This window comes from Passer domesticus, chromosome 4 (genome assembly GCF_036417665.1).
Source record: "Passer domesticus isolate bPasDom1 chromosome 4, bPasDom1.hap1, whole genome shotgun sequence".
In the NCBI taxonomy this organism is placed as follows: domain Eukaryota; kingdom Metazoa; phylum Chordata; class Aves; order Passeriformes; family Passeridae; genus Passer; species Passer domesticus.
Window position 1 is genome coordinate 71604140 of NC_087477.1, and position 18665 is coordinate 71622804.

Here is an 18665-nt window from a genome sequence, read left to right on the forward strand (position 1 = left end):
TTTATTTTTTCTGAAACTGCACTGCTGTTGGGAGGATGGCTCAGTCTTAGCAAATCTGCAATTTTGACAGTTATGTTGAATCTGCAACTTTTCATTCTTTGTCATTGAACTTATCCAACTACGCAGCCTAAAGACAAACTTCAATATTCTTCTTCATCTAGAGAACAAAGTTGAGCTGCAAGCAATTCCCTGCTGGCCCCAAATTTTCTACTGGCTTTCATTAAATGTTTGTGATTTTCTTTCTGTCCTGCCATAATTGTTGCAGTCCTCTTCTATTCAATATTTTATTTTCTATGCTAGCTTTTAGCCAGTCTGTTCTCTTTACTTTTGTATTTTTATATATTCAATAATGCATACAGGCATAATTATACATGCAGTATAATTATATTTTGGTTGATTACACATGCCACCTTCTTTTCTAATTATCACAGACACCAGACTGTAATTCCTTGATTCAGTTAGGCCTGTGAGACACAGAGCAGCACTTAGAGACACAAAGTTCTCAGCTTCCATCATTCTTGACAGCAGCTGCTTGACACCTGATGAGAGAAGCTGAGACACAGGAATGTGCTGCAATTTGTCCAAAGGGTGACAGGGGTGGAAACAGGATCAGCATCTCCTGGTTCTTAGTCCAGTTTCCCAGCCCCAAGGGTACACTGGTAAGCTGGTTTTTGTATGCCTACAATAACTAAAGCCCTAGAGTGAAATCCTTAATGTAATTTTAATAACTGAATACAGTGATTGATAAATTATTAAAGAGTTAAATAGCAGTTAATTTTTTATCTCATCATCAGGTTAATAACCTATTGCTTACTTTGATAATTTGAAATATGTGTAGTGAATCTAGATACAGAAAAAGTGTCTGAAAAGGAAATACAGTGAAGCATTGCTAAAACAATATATTTCTTTAAGACTTCCAAATCCCCATATTCTGTTTCAACAGTAGACCTGGGAGAAGGAACAGGATAAAAGAAAATAATGGAAATAAATCAGCATTATTAACCACCTCTGTAGAGAGTGAAAAAATTGGAGCTGGCCAGAGGTATCTTTTGAACTCAGCATGGGCTTTATTTCTCTCCTTTTTCCACTGTCCTCCCTACATGCATCCTGCCTTTGTGCCAGTTCAAGTGGTTCTCAAAATAAATTTAAAAATTGGTGTTTTCTTGCTTCATGTTGAGAGAATTCTTATTTTCCTTTTAAATTGAGCAGTGCAGCAAATGCCTTCTTTTTCAGCATTTTACAAACAAAGGAAATATAGAATTCCAGGAAGGAAGCACTTACGTGTCTTAGACCAATGCAATGATTCCTCAGACCTCTATAGAGCCAAAGTTTTTCTCACCCCACTGTTTAGCAGTTTGCAAGGTTTGCCACCCACACTTTGCAACATGAGTTTCCAAGCACTGCAGTCTTTTCCCTCAATGCCCAAAGCCATCAGTCTTGTACCAATAGCTCAGATCCCAAGATGTTTCAAGTCTCAAGCTGAACTCTCTTGCTCTCTTGGTAGTCTCCTGGATCATTTTGGAGATCTTGTTAAAAAAATCCCCAAACCAACAAGCAAACAAAAAACACCCCAAAGCAACAAACAACCAACATCATCACATCTGCTGTCTTCCATGGTGCCAAGACAGTTTGAAGAGCTATGTTCTCCATTCAGCTGTACAAAAATTATAATTTTCTTAAAGTCCTTAGGGTGAAAATCCATTGTCTTAATGCTTCGTCAACATTAATTTAAGCAACTGGTTCTAAAGCTGTTTCATTGATGTTTTAACTGGAGATGATGGACATATTTCTCATAAGGAAAGGAATCTTCCTCAGCTCACATTGGTGAAGATAATTTATTGGCTTTTCAGCTAGGGACTCATATTTTCTGTGGTATCCTCTAATAATTCACTCATACACTGACCTATAGACTCAACAGTATCCATTGAATTTCAGGTGCACTTAAAAAACTTCACCAAAAATGCTTTTGGCAATTTGTTCCTCTAAATTGTTGTCTTCAATCTGTCTTACAGCTTTTCATTTAATGTGTCTGCCCTTTTACATAGTGTTCCCAGGTTGTTTTTTTTTTTCTTTCATAGCCTCCCCTATTCATCTGTTTAATTACAGTATTTTCATATCCCAACATATTCTCTTCTGAGTGTTCAGTATGGTGTCTCCATGTTGTTTACGCCACCTGGAAGTATTTAAGGCTTTGAAATTGACCCTTTAAATTTGATTTTTGCATGCTTTTCCACTGACTATTTTCTAGGTATTCTATATTACTTGCAAAGTTGTGGCTTTTTTTGGAGTATATCGTACATATTGTTTATAATTGTTGTACCAAAGCGCTCTTCCATAATGTCTCTGGTGCCAAGACTTGGTGCCTTTTTGAGTAGTACTATTTCCCATTTTGAGAAAAGAAACAGAGAAAAAAATATTTCAAAGCAGTAGCTGTTTGTGTTAAAAAAAATAAAAATGTTCCCATCTCATAGCTTCTCCTTGAGTCCTTATATCTTTCCTGAAAGTTACATCTTTACACAATGTTTGGAGGAAAATACTGAATATGACGTGAATCAGAGTAAAATCACAGAGATTGCTGTTGAGCAGAAATGCCAAGAAGCTCTTTGATAACATGGTTGGTGGGGACTGTAGGTGCTTCTAGGGCTGTTGCTGTTCTCCTGAAAATTTTGTCAGAAGATAACTTTTCAGTCTTTAAGCATATGGTTTTGTTGCTGATGTTCCTTGACACCACTCATGAGGCTTTAATAACCTGAAATAATAACAAGAGGAATACTGAAAATACTTTCATCTCCTGTTTTTTTTTTCTCTTTTAACTGATGAAGGTTACTGTTAATTTTGTAGGACAACAGAGGGGAGCAGCTGTTGTGTGCCCAGTCAGCAGCCTCCAGCTAGCTGGAGGTTTTACCAAGTTACAGTCGGAGCAGAGGTGCCAAACCAGCACTCTCCTCTGCTGGCTCTTTATGGTAGGCTTTAAGGGCAGCAGGATTTGTCCAAGACCTAATTGCACATATTTAGGAGGAAGTAATCATCAGTGTTTAGAGGCAACGGCAGCTATAAAGCTCAAGCAGTTAATGCAGGTGAAATGATGCAGGAATGTTTTATACCCAGGAGGATGTGGCTATCCACAGGGCAGGCAGCAGCTGTCCTTCCCGTACAGCTACCTGCACATGACAGCTCTATCCATGTTTTTAACCTCTGGCAGATTAAGAAGACAGCAGGATCAAAGTGGACAGACTTCCAGCATTGACAGCAGAGCCTCTCTTCAGAGCCACGAGAAGCTCCAGGACGGGCGGAACAACAATTTGCTGGGACACGGCTGCACCAGGGGCTGCAGCAGTTAGTGAGCCCAGCCCTGCTCCTGCACAGGCAGGGGAGGGGGCTCCTCCCTGCACCACTCCCTCTGCACCCCTGCATCCCTCCTGGCCCCTCCAGGATCCCTGGCCAAGGACAAACCCACACAGCACACTGGCTGAGATTTTCCACGTACAACTCTGCCCTCCTCTTGACTCTGCCACTGGAAAAATGACCATCAGCAGCAAAATGCAGTTTTTTAAGTAAGCGTGACTTTTGTTTTCAAAATCCTGGAAGAAAACTTGAAACCATTCGTTAGGCAGCCTCTCAAAGATTGCCACATTCCTGGATATTTGCAAGAGACAACTGGGGCAAGCTTTATCTTGAAGGCATTAATATTACCCCCAGTCTTTCTGCTAATTAAAATGGTCCCGTTTGGAATTTTGTGAAACTGCTGGACACAGCTGTCTCTAAGCCTCTGCTGTTGAGTTTATAACAGATGTACATGATGTAAATACATTAATGTAGTGTCAAATAAGCCAAACACTGACTAATTTCATTTAAATACCTGAAACTCATTGAAAAAGTTGCAGTGTAAGTGTATTCACATTGTTCTTTAACATCATGTGTTCTGCTTTGTAGTAAAAGGTGTTACCCTGGCCAAGTCAAAGTTTTGCTAGTGACTTTAGTGGATGCAGGATCAGAAACACCTTTTTATTTGTAACAATGGGCTGACTGAGCCAGAGTTGAAAAGCAGTTTAGTAAGGAGAGCTAAAAAAATTAAGACTTTGCTCAGATCCATAGCTAGGTGTTATAAAATGTTAAAAAGTTACATGTGTCTCTATTTTCATGGATCTATTCTGGATGAAACTATCTTGAATAGAAAGAAACCTACTTTGGTCAAAATATTGCTGACACAAAATCCTTTTATTTTATACCGCAGCCAAAACTCCAAACATTTATGATAGTTTACAACTTGTACATCCACATTTTCATAATAAATGCATGTTTATTCTGTCTATTTGTGCTTTGGTTTTGAAGGGTTACCACCTGTAAGCAATTTTATTTTCAACTTTTTAAATCAAATAGGTTAGGTTTTTGGAAGTGGAAAACATTTCATTTGAAATAATCTATTTTTACAACATCATTTCCATTCTTTTACAAAACAAAGTTCTTTGTAACTGAAACTATTGTAAATTTTGTTTCATGTTATATGTAATTTTGGTCACAAATTTTTCGCAAATACAGATTTTTATCACTCCATGAAATGATATGGTGTTCTGCATTATCAACAACAAACAGTTTACAAATGTACAAAGGTAAAGATTTTCTGTCTGTCACGAGCATGGTGTTGGTCTTCTTGCTTAATTTGGTCATAGACTGAAATAATCATATGATCAAGCAAAGGAGCAAAATTTTTCTGGTCATAAGAGGATAGATTTCATTGCCCAGAATAAACTATTTCCCATCCATCCTTTTTTTTTTTTTTTTTTTACTTGATATTTGTTTCCCTTGGGAACAACCAAACTAGATAAGATTTCAGATTATTTCTGGAAACACCTATTGCTTTGTTCCAATCAAAATTCATGGTGATCTTGGACCTTGAGCTGAAAGAAAATATTTATTTTGAGGAAGAAGAGCCACTCTGGCTGATTTTGTACATCAACCACATATAATGCCACAGTGCTAGAACCTTAACTGAGGCCGGGAAGGCATTTTTGAAATAAATGTCCTAATCTTACAGCCATACTGCATTTTGGTACATATTTTAGCACCCAAATCAGATGCTTTTTGAATGATACAACACCAGAAGATGTGTTCCAAGAGAGCACTTATTGCCATCTTCCCAGTCTTGAGCATGTGGACCACAGAAACAGGTGAGAGAAAATCTGAGATGGAACTGCCCCAAATGTTGCTCATATGGGTGTCAGGTCAGCAGAGCCTCTCCTGTCCAGATACACTGCCAGCTAATGCACACACAGCCCCCAAAAATCCTGTGTTTATAGAATGGGAAGTGGTAGAATGAAAGATCTGCATAGTGCAAGATCATCAGTGACTGCATTAAAAATTGGAGGAGTTTACTGCAGATAGAATTTAATTAGCAGCAGGATTCTACCAAATATTTGCAGCCTGATCTGTGTCTTGCTGGGTGTATTTGCCAGTGCTTTACTGAGCTGGTTAGAGACAGGAGGTTGGTTATTCAATAGATTACATCTACTTAAATATATTTGCACAGAGTATTGTGCATGAATGCAAGCTCACTCAGACACTTTAATTTCACGCTTGTTGCCACACCATCATTTCCCAAACTGTACTGCTTGCAAAAAACTGAAATCATGGCACCAATCAGCTTTATCCTATCTATGGCACTTCCACTGACTGCAAGCTCTACCTTATGCTGCATATAATTATCTGTGTCAACTTATTACACAGATCAGTGAATGCACTCAGTTATACCATGGAGACCCAATATTGACTCAAAGAATCATGGAATGGCTGGGGTTGGAGGAGGCATTTAAAGGTCATCCAGTGCAACTCCCCTACCATGAGCAGGGACACCTTCACCTAGATCAGGTGCTCAGAGCCCCATCCAATATGGCCCTGAATGCTTCTCAGGACGGACCCCCATCTCTCTGGAATGCTCTAATTTGTCTTCCCATGGGAAGCTCTGGTAACGGTACAGGAGAAAAGTTATTTTTAATAGAATATGATTTGTGGGGGCAAAACACATACAATAAGAAAAGTCACAAAGCCTGGGAACATGCCTGAGAAATGCTTGGTTGAGACTTGTTTCTCTTACTTTAGACATAAGAAAAACGAATAAGCCAGATCCAGGCACAAAAACAGAGATGAAAAAGGGAAAAATGCTTTTAGGATGTGATGCACTTTCCCTGTCTTGATTGTTTGTTTTAGCAGATGGTTCTCCCTGTAGCTCTGCCTCCATGGAGTAAACATCAGTGCACACAGCTCAGATGTGGACATGCACATTGTGCACTGACATTTATTCAGATTAATCTGGTTTGTGATGACACAATTTGTCGAGTTGCAGTCTTATCTTTATGAAAAAGTGGGATAATTTCTGATCTATTCAATGGGAGTAAGAGACATTAAACAGTTTTCATCCTTAAGCGCAGAAATGGTATTAGAGTGACAAGAAAATACACAAACATACTCTCGTCTAGCATTCCGGCAGAAATGAAAACAGGGAAGTCCTAAATAAGACATAGAAGATTTTTACAATAAATTCAGCTAGATGGAGGAAAAAAGACAGCAGGGAATTCAGAAAACCAGAAGAAACTCTTTGGGACTCATTTATTCTATACAGCTTTATTGCCTTGCAAAAGTGGACAGTGATCTTGACTCCCAAAATCTCACCTGGTTTCTCCAAGTCATTTAAAAGATAAAAATATTTTTCTCATTTCTGCTCCAGGGAAGAGATAAAGAAGTCTAACACAGCTGGAAAAGGAGTTTGTTGCTACCAGAGTTTATTGCAGTGCCTCTTGCTCTGTGGTGTTGCAGTTCTGTTCCCACGTGAACACTCCCACAGCATCACTCCATGATAAACTCTGCCAGATTTACCTTCTGTTCAGTTTGCTCCTTCTAAGTTGTGTATTAAATATTGGCACAGTACTGTAAATGTTTAATTACCAACTGTCATAAAGTACAAATGGCTCCTTTCATCTGTAGTTTTGACAAAAATGATTAATGTAATATTTCCAGAAGATTTTCCTGTAGATGTTGGGGAATAGGAGGGTTAGTTGTAGGTCTTGGCACATTATTTAAAATGACAGATAAGTACATTATAGAGGAAATAATAGGCACTGATCCATCCCTTCCAATAATTCAGATTTTTTCTGCTTGTAGGGACATATGATCACAATTTCAAACTTATTTTTGGCTGTTTAAACTAAACCTAAATAATGCTGTAATGGAGTGTACTGAGAAGCTGAAGTAGGCTGAATTAAACTCAAAGCATTCTTTTGTTTCCCACATGGATAGGTATCCCAATATTTCTGCTATGAAAAATGTGGCTGCCAGCACAGGAGAAGCTTAGAGGTTTTGGACAGGAACATTTACATTTATATTTTGGTGGGGCTGGATAGCAAGGAGATATTGAAAGTGTATTAATAAAAAAAGCTACAGATTTAATAGGCTGTCTCTGATAGCCTCACTGCTTTAGCACCTGCCCCAAGAGGAGACCTGGAACAAACAACTGCCCTGCAAGTAATCTCCATTATTTCTTTATATGACCCAGATTTCATCCACAGAGAAGTGAGTCCATCTATGCAGACTCTGATTAAGAAGGAAAGGAAGGAAAGGTGCCCCTGTCAGCAGTGCTGGGCTGCTCAGACTCTGCCTTCTAGTGCAGCAAAAGGGACAACGACTCCTACCACTTACTGCAGCTGGTCATCAGTCCTGCTGGGGACAGCAGGAATTACTTTTTCTTACACATTCATTGCAGTTCAGTCCCTCAGCACATGCTACCAACATGTCCTGTGATGATAGACTGGTGTGATTTTTAAAGAGAAGCTTTGTGTTTCTTCTTCTGGAGAGCTTACTACCAGCTAAATCACTGATTTCTTATACACATTGTGCTTCATCGTCTCAACCTTCATCAGAGTAGTTACTTTTGTTTATCTGTATTTTAGTGATTGAATCAGATATGCTCTGGCCAGCAGGGAAAAATGTTTTGGTATTTTTAGCCTTCATTTAGAGATGCAAATGAGCTTTCTCTAATCATGTTTGTGAGAAAACACACGCCACAATCAGGACCTCAGTAATGACTGATGTTAGCTATGCTCTATGCATCAATGAAATTGACTCAGAGTCACAAGCTCCCTTTTTTGTCCTTTTTAATTGGAAAGGAGCAATGTATCTAATCAATTAAACAATTTTTTTTACAAAATTGCCCAGCTGTCCTCGTGACTCCTTCCAAGGAATCAAAAGTATAATATAGGGCAGAAAGCTTTGCTGTTCTGTGTTTGTGGGTTTCTTTAAGTCCATTAAAAACAACAAAGCAGGCATAAAAAAACTACTGTAACTTTCTATATCCATTAAAAGAAACACAACTGAGAACAATCATAAAATGCAAGTCCTTCTAAAATGTATGCCAAGAATACAGAGTTATGTAAAACTAGGTCCTTTAAATGGAATTAGATTTAGCCACAGACACTTTCATGGGCAAAAACTATGTTGGAACTAATGCTCTTGAGAATTATTTTGTTTCCTACTATCCATTGTTTTGATGTGTGCTATAATACAGCCCTGGAATTTTCCCACAGTGATAACTTTGTACATGAAAAATCCCTCTTGGAAGAGTACTGTACAATTTAATTAGGACTTTTCTACACAGTTTTGTCATGACTATAATATTCTCCAACCTCTGTGCAAAGGTATTGAGGCAATTTTGTTATGTTAATTAGTAATGAGAGAATGCTCTAAGTCTGCTCTAAGTCCTGAGTCCTGTCATAATAAATGCTTTATCCACACACTAAGGTGAGTCAGACACTACTGCAATGAATTTTCTATTTGAACTAGCTTTGTAAGGTATACCTTGAGACCAGGGATAAACTGGAAAAAGTGTTCAGGGCAGCAGGCAACAGTGAAATCAGCTTAACAAATGTAATGAGCACCCGTGTGATGCAGATTTATGGATTATTTTATACATTCAGTTATGTTCAATATCTCCTTTAAGGCCATAAATTTCCCATTTATATCCAAACCCTCAGGCATTATAATCTTGGAGAGTACAGCAAGGGCTGGCAGTGACACCAGCAGCTGTAACCTGTGCCTCAGCTCAGGGCAGCAGGAGCACACAAAGCTACTTCTGCTGAGCAGAAGATCACTGCATCTGCAGAATGCAGCTGTGGAGAGCTGAAAGGAAGCAGCAAACATGATGAGAGCTGCCAACAGAGCTGGCTTGCTGCTTCTGCACCCCCTTGTGAAGACCCCGTGTGGCTCTCCCTGAATCCTGCCTTCCCCAGGGTCTGGCAGGGCACTCACTGCTCCAGGTGTGGGTGCCAACCTCTGCATGTGATCCCTGCAGCACAGAAATCCACCCCTGCTCACCAGCATTCTCACTGACACACAGCTGCTGCCCTTCCAAAGCCCAGCCCAACTGCACCCCCAGACACATCCCCACCTCATCCAAACACCTGGGCTCCCACCTACTCTGTACTCCCGAGTCACAAACTCCAGCAATTAAAGGTCTTGGAAATGCTTAGAGTCTTCTGAAGCGCCCCAGTTCCACCAGAGAGTTTCAAAGTGCTTCCTGTAGCCAGAATTCCTCTATTCCTCTTACTTCAGTGTTGAGCTTAATGTTACATTTTTCAGAGGTACACATTAATACTGAACAGCCAGTAAAATAAGGTAGGGCTGCTTGTCTTGTGTGTCAACATATATTTTAAAGAGATTTCTGAAATGTTTTTCCCATCTTATAGGCACAGCTATTTAAATAAGTGTCATAGCTTTTTTTTTTTTTTTTTTTTTTTTTTTTTTTTTTTTTTTTTTTTTGCAAATGGGAGGCATAACCACACAGTGTGGGCAGAGAAATCAGAGAAAATGTATGTGACTGACAGTGTGCTCTCAGACCATAGTACTAACTTTCATTACCTTCTTCTCATTATTTTCTTCAAGATAAAGTATCTGCTAAAGCTTGTAGCAGCAATATTGAATCCTACAGGTCAAATTGTGAGAACTGCATTTTAAAAATAATACCATATCACATTAAGAGTCTTTTATTCCTCTTTTTATTTTGAAGACTAATAGGTCCAGACAATAAACCTTTTCTGGATCCTTCATTACTTCATATTACCCTCACTGTAATTTGTCTCCTCTATAAAAACAAATATTCCCTTGGCAACACATACCACAAACATATTTTTCTGTTTCCGTCTCACAGTATTTTCAGTTTTCCCACACAAATGAAGATTTCTGTGTCTCTCAGACATTGTGATGTCCCTCTCTGGGAAAATCTTCTGTGTGAATTATGCTAACAGTTTACAATTGTCCTGTAAACTGGAAGTTATTGATATTGATATTTAAGATGCATGAAGTTGCTAATACTTCACACTATCATGTTTCATAATACTGTAGGGTCTCAGAGAAAAGGAATTTAAATGGTTTTTTGGGTTTTTTTAATTGTGAGTATGCACAACAGCTAAAACAGCAAAGCCATTGCACAGCTTCATCATGTTTGTACTACATCAATGTGCTTAACTCCCTGAGCCTGCTCCTTCCCACCTTGACTGTGCCAATACTGATCTTCACCTTCCACTCTGTAGTGCTGCCAATCTTTTTGGTAGGACCAAGATTATTGGTTTACTGAGTCAGTATTTATAGCAGGGACACAGCCCTGCTGTTTTTGAAGAGCATACATATGCATGAACCAATTATTTGACTGTAATTTGTCTTTGGAGAAGGAATTTTTATTTGTGCGAGGTGAGAAGACCAAATTAAATCTTTTCCATTTAGTATACTTCAAAAATAATTTTCTCACTTCCTATCAACTGTTTAAATCACTTTGTAAATGAAAGCTATGAGATTTAAAAAGTGCTGAAAATATGCTTCTGTTTTTCTTGAAGATATTTATTCCAAAACTCTTTTCATTAAAATAAAGCAGCCAACCTTCTGATCTTTATCTGTGATATGCTCATTATGTAGCATATACATATTAATCTACAATTAAAAGGGGTGGCTGTGAGACATAGTTCATTTTCCCCATGTTCACCAACAGCTTTGGAACCCTTTACAAATGACAAGCCACACTTACAGGAAAACATACATATAACAGCTGTAACATAGAAAACAGATTTTTCCTGTCCATGGATGGCAGAAACCTCAATCTCCCAAGCTAAAAAATGTGCTGAAGTATAATGAGACATAATGCAGACACATCTACAAGTGTGTTAAAAAATAAAATCTTGTTTTCTCTCCATGGATTTGAGAGTTGCAGATTTCCTGCCAGAAAAGTTAGAAATGTATTTAGAGCAGGCTGGAGAGAAGGGAATGCTTCTAGGAGACAGAAAAAATGCACTGGTCCAATATTTGGAATCTGAAAATATTTTGTTGTTAAATCATGTCTCCCCAAATAAGGGTGCTTTGCTTAACATAAACCAGCAAGACTAGACATAAAAAAAGCATTTAAACACATTTGCGTTGCTCCAGCCTTAGCTTATTGTTACCTGAAGGTACTGTATTAACAGCAAAAGGTTTTTTTACAAACAGCTTGCACATGATGATCTTTCTTTCATGTTATCAGATAAATTTCTGTCTGTTTAAATGAGAATTTAATGAAGTTTTTTTTAAACTTCCCTTCTGCACCTCTCCGTTTCTGCCCACATGCAATGCCCAAGTGCTAAAGGCCCTCTTTCTCTCAAGAATTTCCACTCTGAACTGCTCATCTCTGGTTCCCACCATGTCTTATCTTCAATAAAATAACTTTTAATTATATTTAATAACTGTAATTTTTGTACTTCAAAGAAAGGTCTTCATTAACCATGCTGGATGCCATTTCTGTTGTGGGGATGTGAGATCATCTTTGATCTAGCCTAGAAACAGACTGAGCTGGGTCCTTCTGGATCTTCTGGATGCAGAGTTACGAGGTAGCTCTAATGAGTACTTGAGTGGCTGAAATATTCAAGTGCCCTAAATTTAGATGCCTGAGACACAGAGCCCAGGGAAATCCGGGACCAGGAGCTTAGAGCTGCCCTTTTCTTTTAGTTCACAGGGAATCTCACAGCCCTGCAGGGCCCAAACAGCTGTGTCAGACACACAGAGCTCACCCCCACCGAGGCTCTGGGATGTGTCTGGAATTCCTGCCTTTCCTGGGGGAACCAGGTCAGACCTAGCTCAGCCCTACAGCTGTCCTGGTGATAGTATATTCCTACACCAGCAACTACCATGACAGCTTAACACTGACAAAATTAATCCAGAAAATTAAAAACCTCTAGTTTGAAACTTTCCAAAGCCCAGGGAACTTAAAATATGTCCTTACAGGAGAGGAGGCCACACGGTAGAAAGAAATATCTTTTTTTGGTTGTCTTTTCCCAGTCTCTGAGGAATCCCAGATTATTTCACAAATCTTCAATTCAGGGGGGAAATGCTATGAAAGAAAACACAATGTCCTTATACAGAGGACTGTAAAGAACAAAATGAGTGGTGTACACAACCTAAAATTAAGGAAAAATCTCTGTTCCATCATTCTGTTCAAGTTTCACATCTATATTACTTGCTCTCAAGATCAACTACAGGACAAAAAGTTACTGCTCTCTAATCAGTATTCATATGAAAGTATTCAAACTGTAACTCAGAATCCTGAGAGACCGGAACGTTTCTCAGTTCCATCTTTTTAAAATGAGAATGAATTCCATTTCAGTGGTAGCTTTGATGTATTTCAGGCATTTTTCCACATCAGTTAGAAGAAAATTATTTGCTTCAACAAATCTTAATGTCTGTATGTTTTTGGTTTTGTCTTTCATTAGATGGCAAACATTTTATTAGATGGCAAACATTTTTTAAAACCATTTTATGAAAGTGCATTTAAAACATATCCTGAAATGAGGCTTGGTTTTGAATTTATATTATTCAAAACACAACCACATTGAATGACCTCTTTTGTTGGATGAAGAATATGGCATAGTGGATGGAGTGAGTTTGAAAATAGGGTTTTTTTAACAAAAAATGCAACTGGCAAGAGCTTTCATTAATGCTCATGCAGAATTTTGTTTTGCAAAAAGAACAGAAGTTTGTATCAGAGCAAAGATGGGGTGCATAAGGCCAAGAAAATTCATTTCATTTGCTGCAAAAACAAATTGGCAAATAAACACCATTCAGCCAGCCTGTGAGGTAGTCCATCCACAAAATTTAGAGGAAAGAGAGGAATGTGCAGTGATCCAAAGTAAGGAGCACTATGTCCTTTTCCTTTTATCAAGAGATCGTGTGACTGAAAAGGTCTCTCCTCTGTAAGGGAAGCAAGGGAAGTCACTAGTGCTATTATAGATCCATTTCCACTGGAAGATCAAAGCAGCAACATAAAAACAACTGTCAGCTGAAGCATTTTCTTCTACTTTCAAGTGAATGGTAAAAGCTGCTGAATGGAAATCTATCAAAATCTTTTTTTCTGACATGTTGATGGTAATTTTTCTGGCTGATATCAACCTCATTAAATAGCCATCAGTGTCTGCTACAAAAGTGAAGAGTCCCTTCTGAAGAAAGATGGCCAGTAATGAAAAATTCAAGTCTTTTACTTTCTGCTAAGCATGAACAGATGTATAGACAAATTAAACATAAACAAATGCATGGAAAAACGTAACTTATACTGGAAATGGTGTTGGTCCCTTGCCTACTACTTAATATTTTAACCACTCAGTGGTTGATGTTCTATCCAAGTCTGGTATATGACTCAAGTTGATCTATTTTCAAGAGGTACAGCTTCCTCCATTCGTCCTGTACTGAGAAGGAAGACAGAGAACTGTATTTTCTGTACTTCTGTTTAAGGAATGTGGTTTCACTCTAACACCTTTCTCACCTGCTGTCCCCAACACTGCAAAATTATGCAAAGAAATCATGACAGCACAGTTTGGGCTTTTTTGCAAAGGCCCAGTCCAACATACATGGCACCTGAGCACCACCCCAAGTTTACAGTCTAAAGATTTGTGTAAAATCCAGGCCAAATGCTCCACAGCCTCATCCACAAGCAGCTCTCAGGATCCCAGTTTATCCTATTCCTCTGACATTTTTGCACCCGATTGAAAAGCTGCCACAAGCTACCTGGGCAGAAGGACACAGGTCACAGATCCTGCTTGATCCTCTCCCGCTGGCATTTTGCATCAAATTCAGTAAAACCCTAGGAAACCTAACCCCAAAATTCTATCCAAACATGCTTTGGTACGTGGTTTGCTGAATGCTGCTGTGGTGTGTTTGTGAAGTGAAAGAGCTGGAGCAGTACCTGGAGAAGGAGCAAAGGTGGTGGTGGTGAAGCAGAACAGAAAATACCTGGGCTGAAAAACTGAAAAGAGGAAGAGAAAAACAAGGAATGAGGCTAAAGTTTGAGATTACACAAGGAGATTGGGCTGGAGGTTAAGGCTGAGATACACCAAGAGATGTGGAGCCAGGGACTGCTGGCAGAGCTTGGCCAGGAAGAAGCAGCACAGATGAAGGAGTCCAGGGATGAGTGAGTGAGGGGAGAAAAAGCACAACAAGAACAGCCTGGAGGGCTTGGGGTGAGAGTGGATCTGTCAGGCCAGAACAAATTCTTGTGCAATGGATGGAAGAATTTCTGCCCAGCAGATCACATTCCCCTGCAGAGACTTAATTTTCTACTGCACATGGTGTTATAAAATGGTGTGGATCTTCCAGCAAAGTACATCTCACCCTTATGTAGTTTCCCATGGAGAAATAGAGGCAAAAAGGGAAAAACACAACCACTGGCAACAGTCTGTGCAAGAGAGCAAGCTCTGCCAGACTTGATGAGTAACCATAAGCACAAAGGAAGTACTGTATAATTAGAGCTCACCATCTCCCATGAAAATATTTTCTAAAAGTATTATTTCAGTACCAGAAAGCCTTGAAACAATCAAAGCACTCTCACAACAGCGGCTTTTGGTGTCCCCAAAACTGGAGGGCAGGAAAGCTGACATAAGAAATGCCAGGACTCAGGGAGATGGGGAAAAGGCTTGTAGGAAAGGCTCCTCTCCACATTTCATGGAAACCAAGACATTCCTTGGAAAGTGCAGATTTCTGCAAAGCTTCGTTATCTGAAAGGATATGTTTCTTCAAAATTTTCTACCAGCTGAAAGCAGAAAAGGAATACTGGTTTTCTGGCTTCTTGACAGATTTATTTATTTACATGCAAAAATATTATTATGATATGGCTATGGAAAATCAGTGAAAAAATAGAGAATGCCAGGAAAAGGAGGATCAGCATAAGAGCCCAGAAACACAGGTTGAAAGTCCAGAGGCAATCTAGCAGACCCAGTGGAAAACTTCTGATTTTCTTTCCTTTAAAGACCAGCAAAATTTTCCAGAAAGGTTTTGTTTCTTCTACAGGGGATTGTTTAATGTCCAGAAATTATGGCCAATGTTTCATTTATCCAACTAATGAGAAAAGCACCATCCCAGATTTATAGCAATGAAGATTTTGGGAATCTCAGTAGGAAATAGAAGCAGTAGGTGATAAAGTCCCTTTCCAATGTCAACATCCTCTGGTCTCGTTTACTTATCAGTGGTGGGGCTCCAGCAAGGGTCCTGTCAAATGCTTCTACAGAGAAAACGTCCCTCTGTCCACCCTTCATGGCCATGCCTAGAGATTGGTTTACATAGTCCTCATGCAGAGGAGAGCACCAAACTCCTCACTTTATGTGAGGTCCCTGATCATGGGGCTGTTGAAAGAGAAGCATCATCTCCACTTTGTAAGAAAGGTTTTAAAAGGAAAGGTCTCACCTTCATGGTGTAAACAAATGCTCTTGCCTACTTTTGTCCCAGTGCTACAGATTTTGAATAAGAAACACATATTCACTGGGTCCTGAGGCAATCAGAGCCTGCTGAAGGCACCCACTGCTCAGGTGAAGTTCTCTGAAGTATTCACATACTTCAGAAATGTTATGAGTACGTATCAGTTTTGAATACAAAAAGCAGAAAATAAATGAGGCTTGCTCATCTTTGATTCCCTTATCTGTCAAGACTGGATGTTCCTAGTTTTCCTTTGATTTGTTTAGGATCATGTATTTCAACAGTTACCACCCAGTCTCAAAACACCCAACAGAAACCATTTGTAAAAACCAGCAATTCCCAGACTGTAAATGCCATGGGACTTTGATTCTCTGCAACAGAACAACATTCCACTTCATTAATGTATGAATGGGAAAGAGAAACTGCAAGCAAAAGCAGAGCCCTGCTTCCCTCCCAAGGCAGTAGATGGAACGAGAAAACTACACTTGCAAAATCCCACAGACCTACTGAAAACTAAGGTGCGAGGGTCCTGTGTCTTGTGAAATGAGCAGTTGATAGACAGTGATTTGGAGCAATTTTCTCCTGAGTAATCAGCAGCCACTTCACAGAGGGGCAGGCAGACGCTGTGCCTCTGCTCAGGGAGAAGTGGCTCCAGAGGCAGCTCAGAGAAGGGATCAGGCATCCAGCTTTGATGTAACAGGAAATGAGCACTGTGCTGGCTGATGCCATCAGACCCTAAGTAAAGCAGGAGTACAGGGCTTTTCATTCTCATACTCTTCTAATCAATGTCTGGACTCAGCAGGAAGGGAAGTGAAAGAAATCCCAGTTTCCTAATCTTCTTTCAAGGTGATTTCATAAGGTTTAATGTGTAAGTATTGATAGTCTTTTAAGTATATCCATGCTAAGATTAACTTCTTACAGTCCTATATTTTATACAAGTATTCAGCACCTGTCTTCCTTTAATTTTGATTCTATTTCTGAAAAGATATCCCACCTTTTAATCTTGCTTTATTACACAGTTTTATCAAAGGCAAGACATTCACATGGAAAGTACCCCACAAGGAGGAAACAATCCTGGGCACTGCCAGTGTCCCAGTGGACAGTGAAGTGGACAATTTCATGACCAGATAATTCTAATGTCTCACTTGGGATTCAGGAGCAAGCATGGGAGGTCCTTGTTTCTGAACACAAGAGGTCACTTGTAAGAGGAGCCCCACCAGCAAGCACACAAATACTTGTGTAGTGGTGTGCAGCACATCCTGCACATAAATTATTAGAGGTAAAAAATAAGGAACAGCTGAGGGTAGGAATAAATCTAAGTCTTTTACCTACAGCTTCAGAAATCATCTATTTCTTTTACACACAACAGCCCTGTGAAAGGAGATGTGGGGTGTGCTCCCATTTCACCTGTTGGAGATGCCTGGTGTGTGCCTGGTAAGCAGAAAATGTGTGTGCCTGAGCTTAAGGGATCTGTCAGGCTTACCAAGTGAATGGTACTTAATAAAAATAAAATCTGTCTTCTCTTCAGGGTATGGCTTGAAAAAAAAAAGAGTTGACACTTCATAAAAAAATTGAAAAACCATGTAGGGACTGCAGTCCAGGAGGGCAAAGGAAGCAAAGCCCAGAGGAGATCCAGGGCTCCCAAGCTCTGTCTCTGCCAGGTGGGCTGATGCTGGTCCCCACCAGCACACATGATGCTTGGGTGGGGGAAGAGTCATCCCCCAGCCCCTGCTTCCCTACACAGCAGGGAATAAGGGGGAATGACTCTGGAAAGCCAGGCATCTTGGATCTGATCACTAATGTTTTATTCTGACATTATATATTACATTATTTATTCTGACATTAGGCTGTCACTGTAAGCCAATATTATTAATACTTTCTAACCTGCATGCCCAATAATTAATTGTTCTGATTTCCCGAATTTGCAAGAATTCATTCCTGTTCTGTGTGCAGTCACACTTGGAAATTCAGCTACAAAGGAATTTTTAAGCTCCTTGAGAAAGGTTAATAATTGAGTAGTTTTCTATTTTTAATATTGTCCTGGGGTCATCATTTAAGATAGCATAGGATGTTTTGTCAGAATCACACATGCCTGCTAATGTCAGCAATGGGAACAGGTGGAGTATTGAACTCTCAGGTGTGTAGGTTTTTAGGACACAACTCTCAAGTCCTTCCATGTACCAAGACTTTCAGACTTGCCTAGATCAGATAGTATTTCTAGTCTTTCTAGTATTTGGCTTTCTTGTAAAGTGTATAAATGGAAGCTGCAAGGTATGACAAAAAATATTTTATTCTCCTGTACTGTTAATGTCAAAACATTGTGTTAGTATTTTTGATTCTTCTTTTAAAATCCTACCCTTTTCATGTTACTATTTTTATTATGTGTCTTCCTTCCAAACAACACAGCTGTGTTGCTGTTGACTTTTTCTCCTAGCTTATTAGGGTCAACAGAAGCCTAATACATCCTACTGGAACTGCTCTCTTAAATGGAATTAAAATTCAGCTGTCATTGAAGATCTTTTGGTATTTACATCAAAAGAAGGCAACATAAAGCTGTAGAGAAAACTGTAATCCTTTTGAAAACCATTAAAGTTTTACCACTGATTCCCAAGGAGCCAGGATTTCACTCTCACTAGAAACTGTGTTCTGTCCTAGTAACCTCCTCCCTGGAGTCTGAGAGCCCTGGCATGTTACAGTATTCCCTAGGAGGGAGTGATCTGCAGTGCCTGCTGGAGATTGGGAGCAGGTAAGGACAGAAGGCTCACCTGGAGATCAGACACATGAGGAGCCAGAGCCCTCTCAGAACTCAGCCTTAGGAGTACAAATCCCTTTGTTCCTTCAGGTCCAGCTGCTGGGGGTCAAGGAGAAACAGGTCACCTACACAGAGAGACCACAGCAGCATCTCCATTTCCCCCTGTGAAAAT

General features: G+C 39.5%; 1 protein-coding gene across 3 annotated transcripts in view; it reads left to right on the forward strand.

Moving 5' to 3' along the window:
- The window catches only part of STK32B (serine/threonine kinase 32B), a 157542-nt gene extending 153228 nt beyond the window's left edge, over positions 1 to 4314 (forward strand). For all 3 annotated transcript variants that reach the window (XM_064418674.1, XM_064418675.1, XM_064418673.1), the window contains one exon: positions 3203 to 4314. In XM_064418674.1, the coding sequence (XP_064274744.1) occupies positions 3203 to 3247 (45 nt within the window). In that variant the 3' untranslated portion in view covers positions 3248 to 4314. The remainder of the gene's footprint in view (positions 1 to 3202) is intronic.
- The last annotated feature ends 14351 nt before the right edge of the window (positions 4315 to 18665 follow it).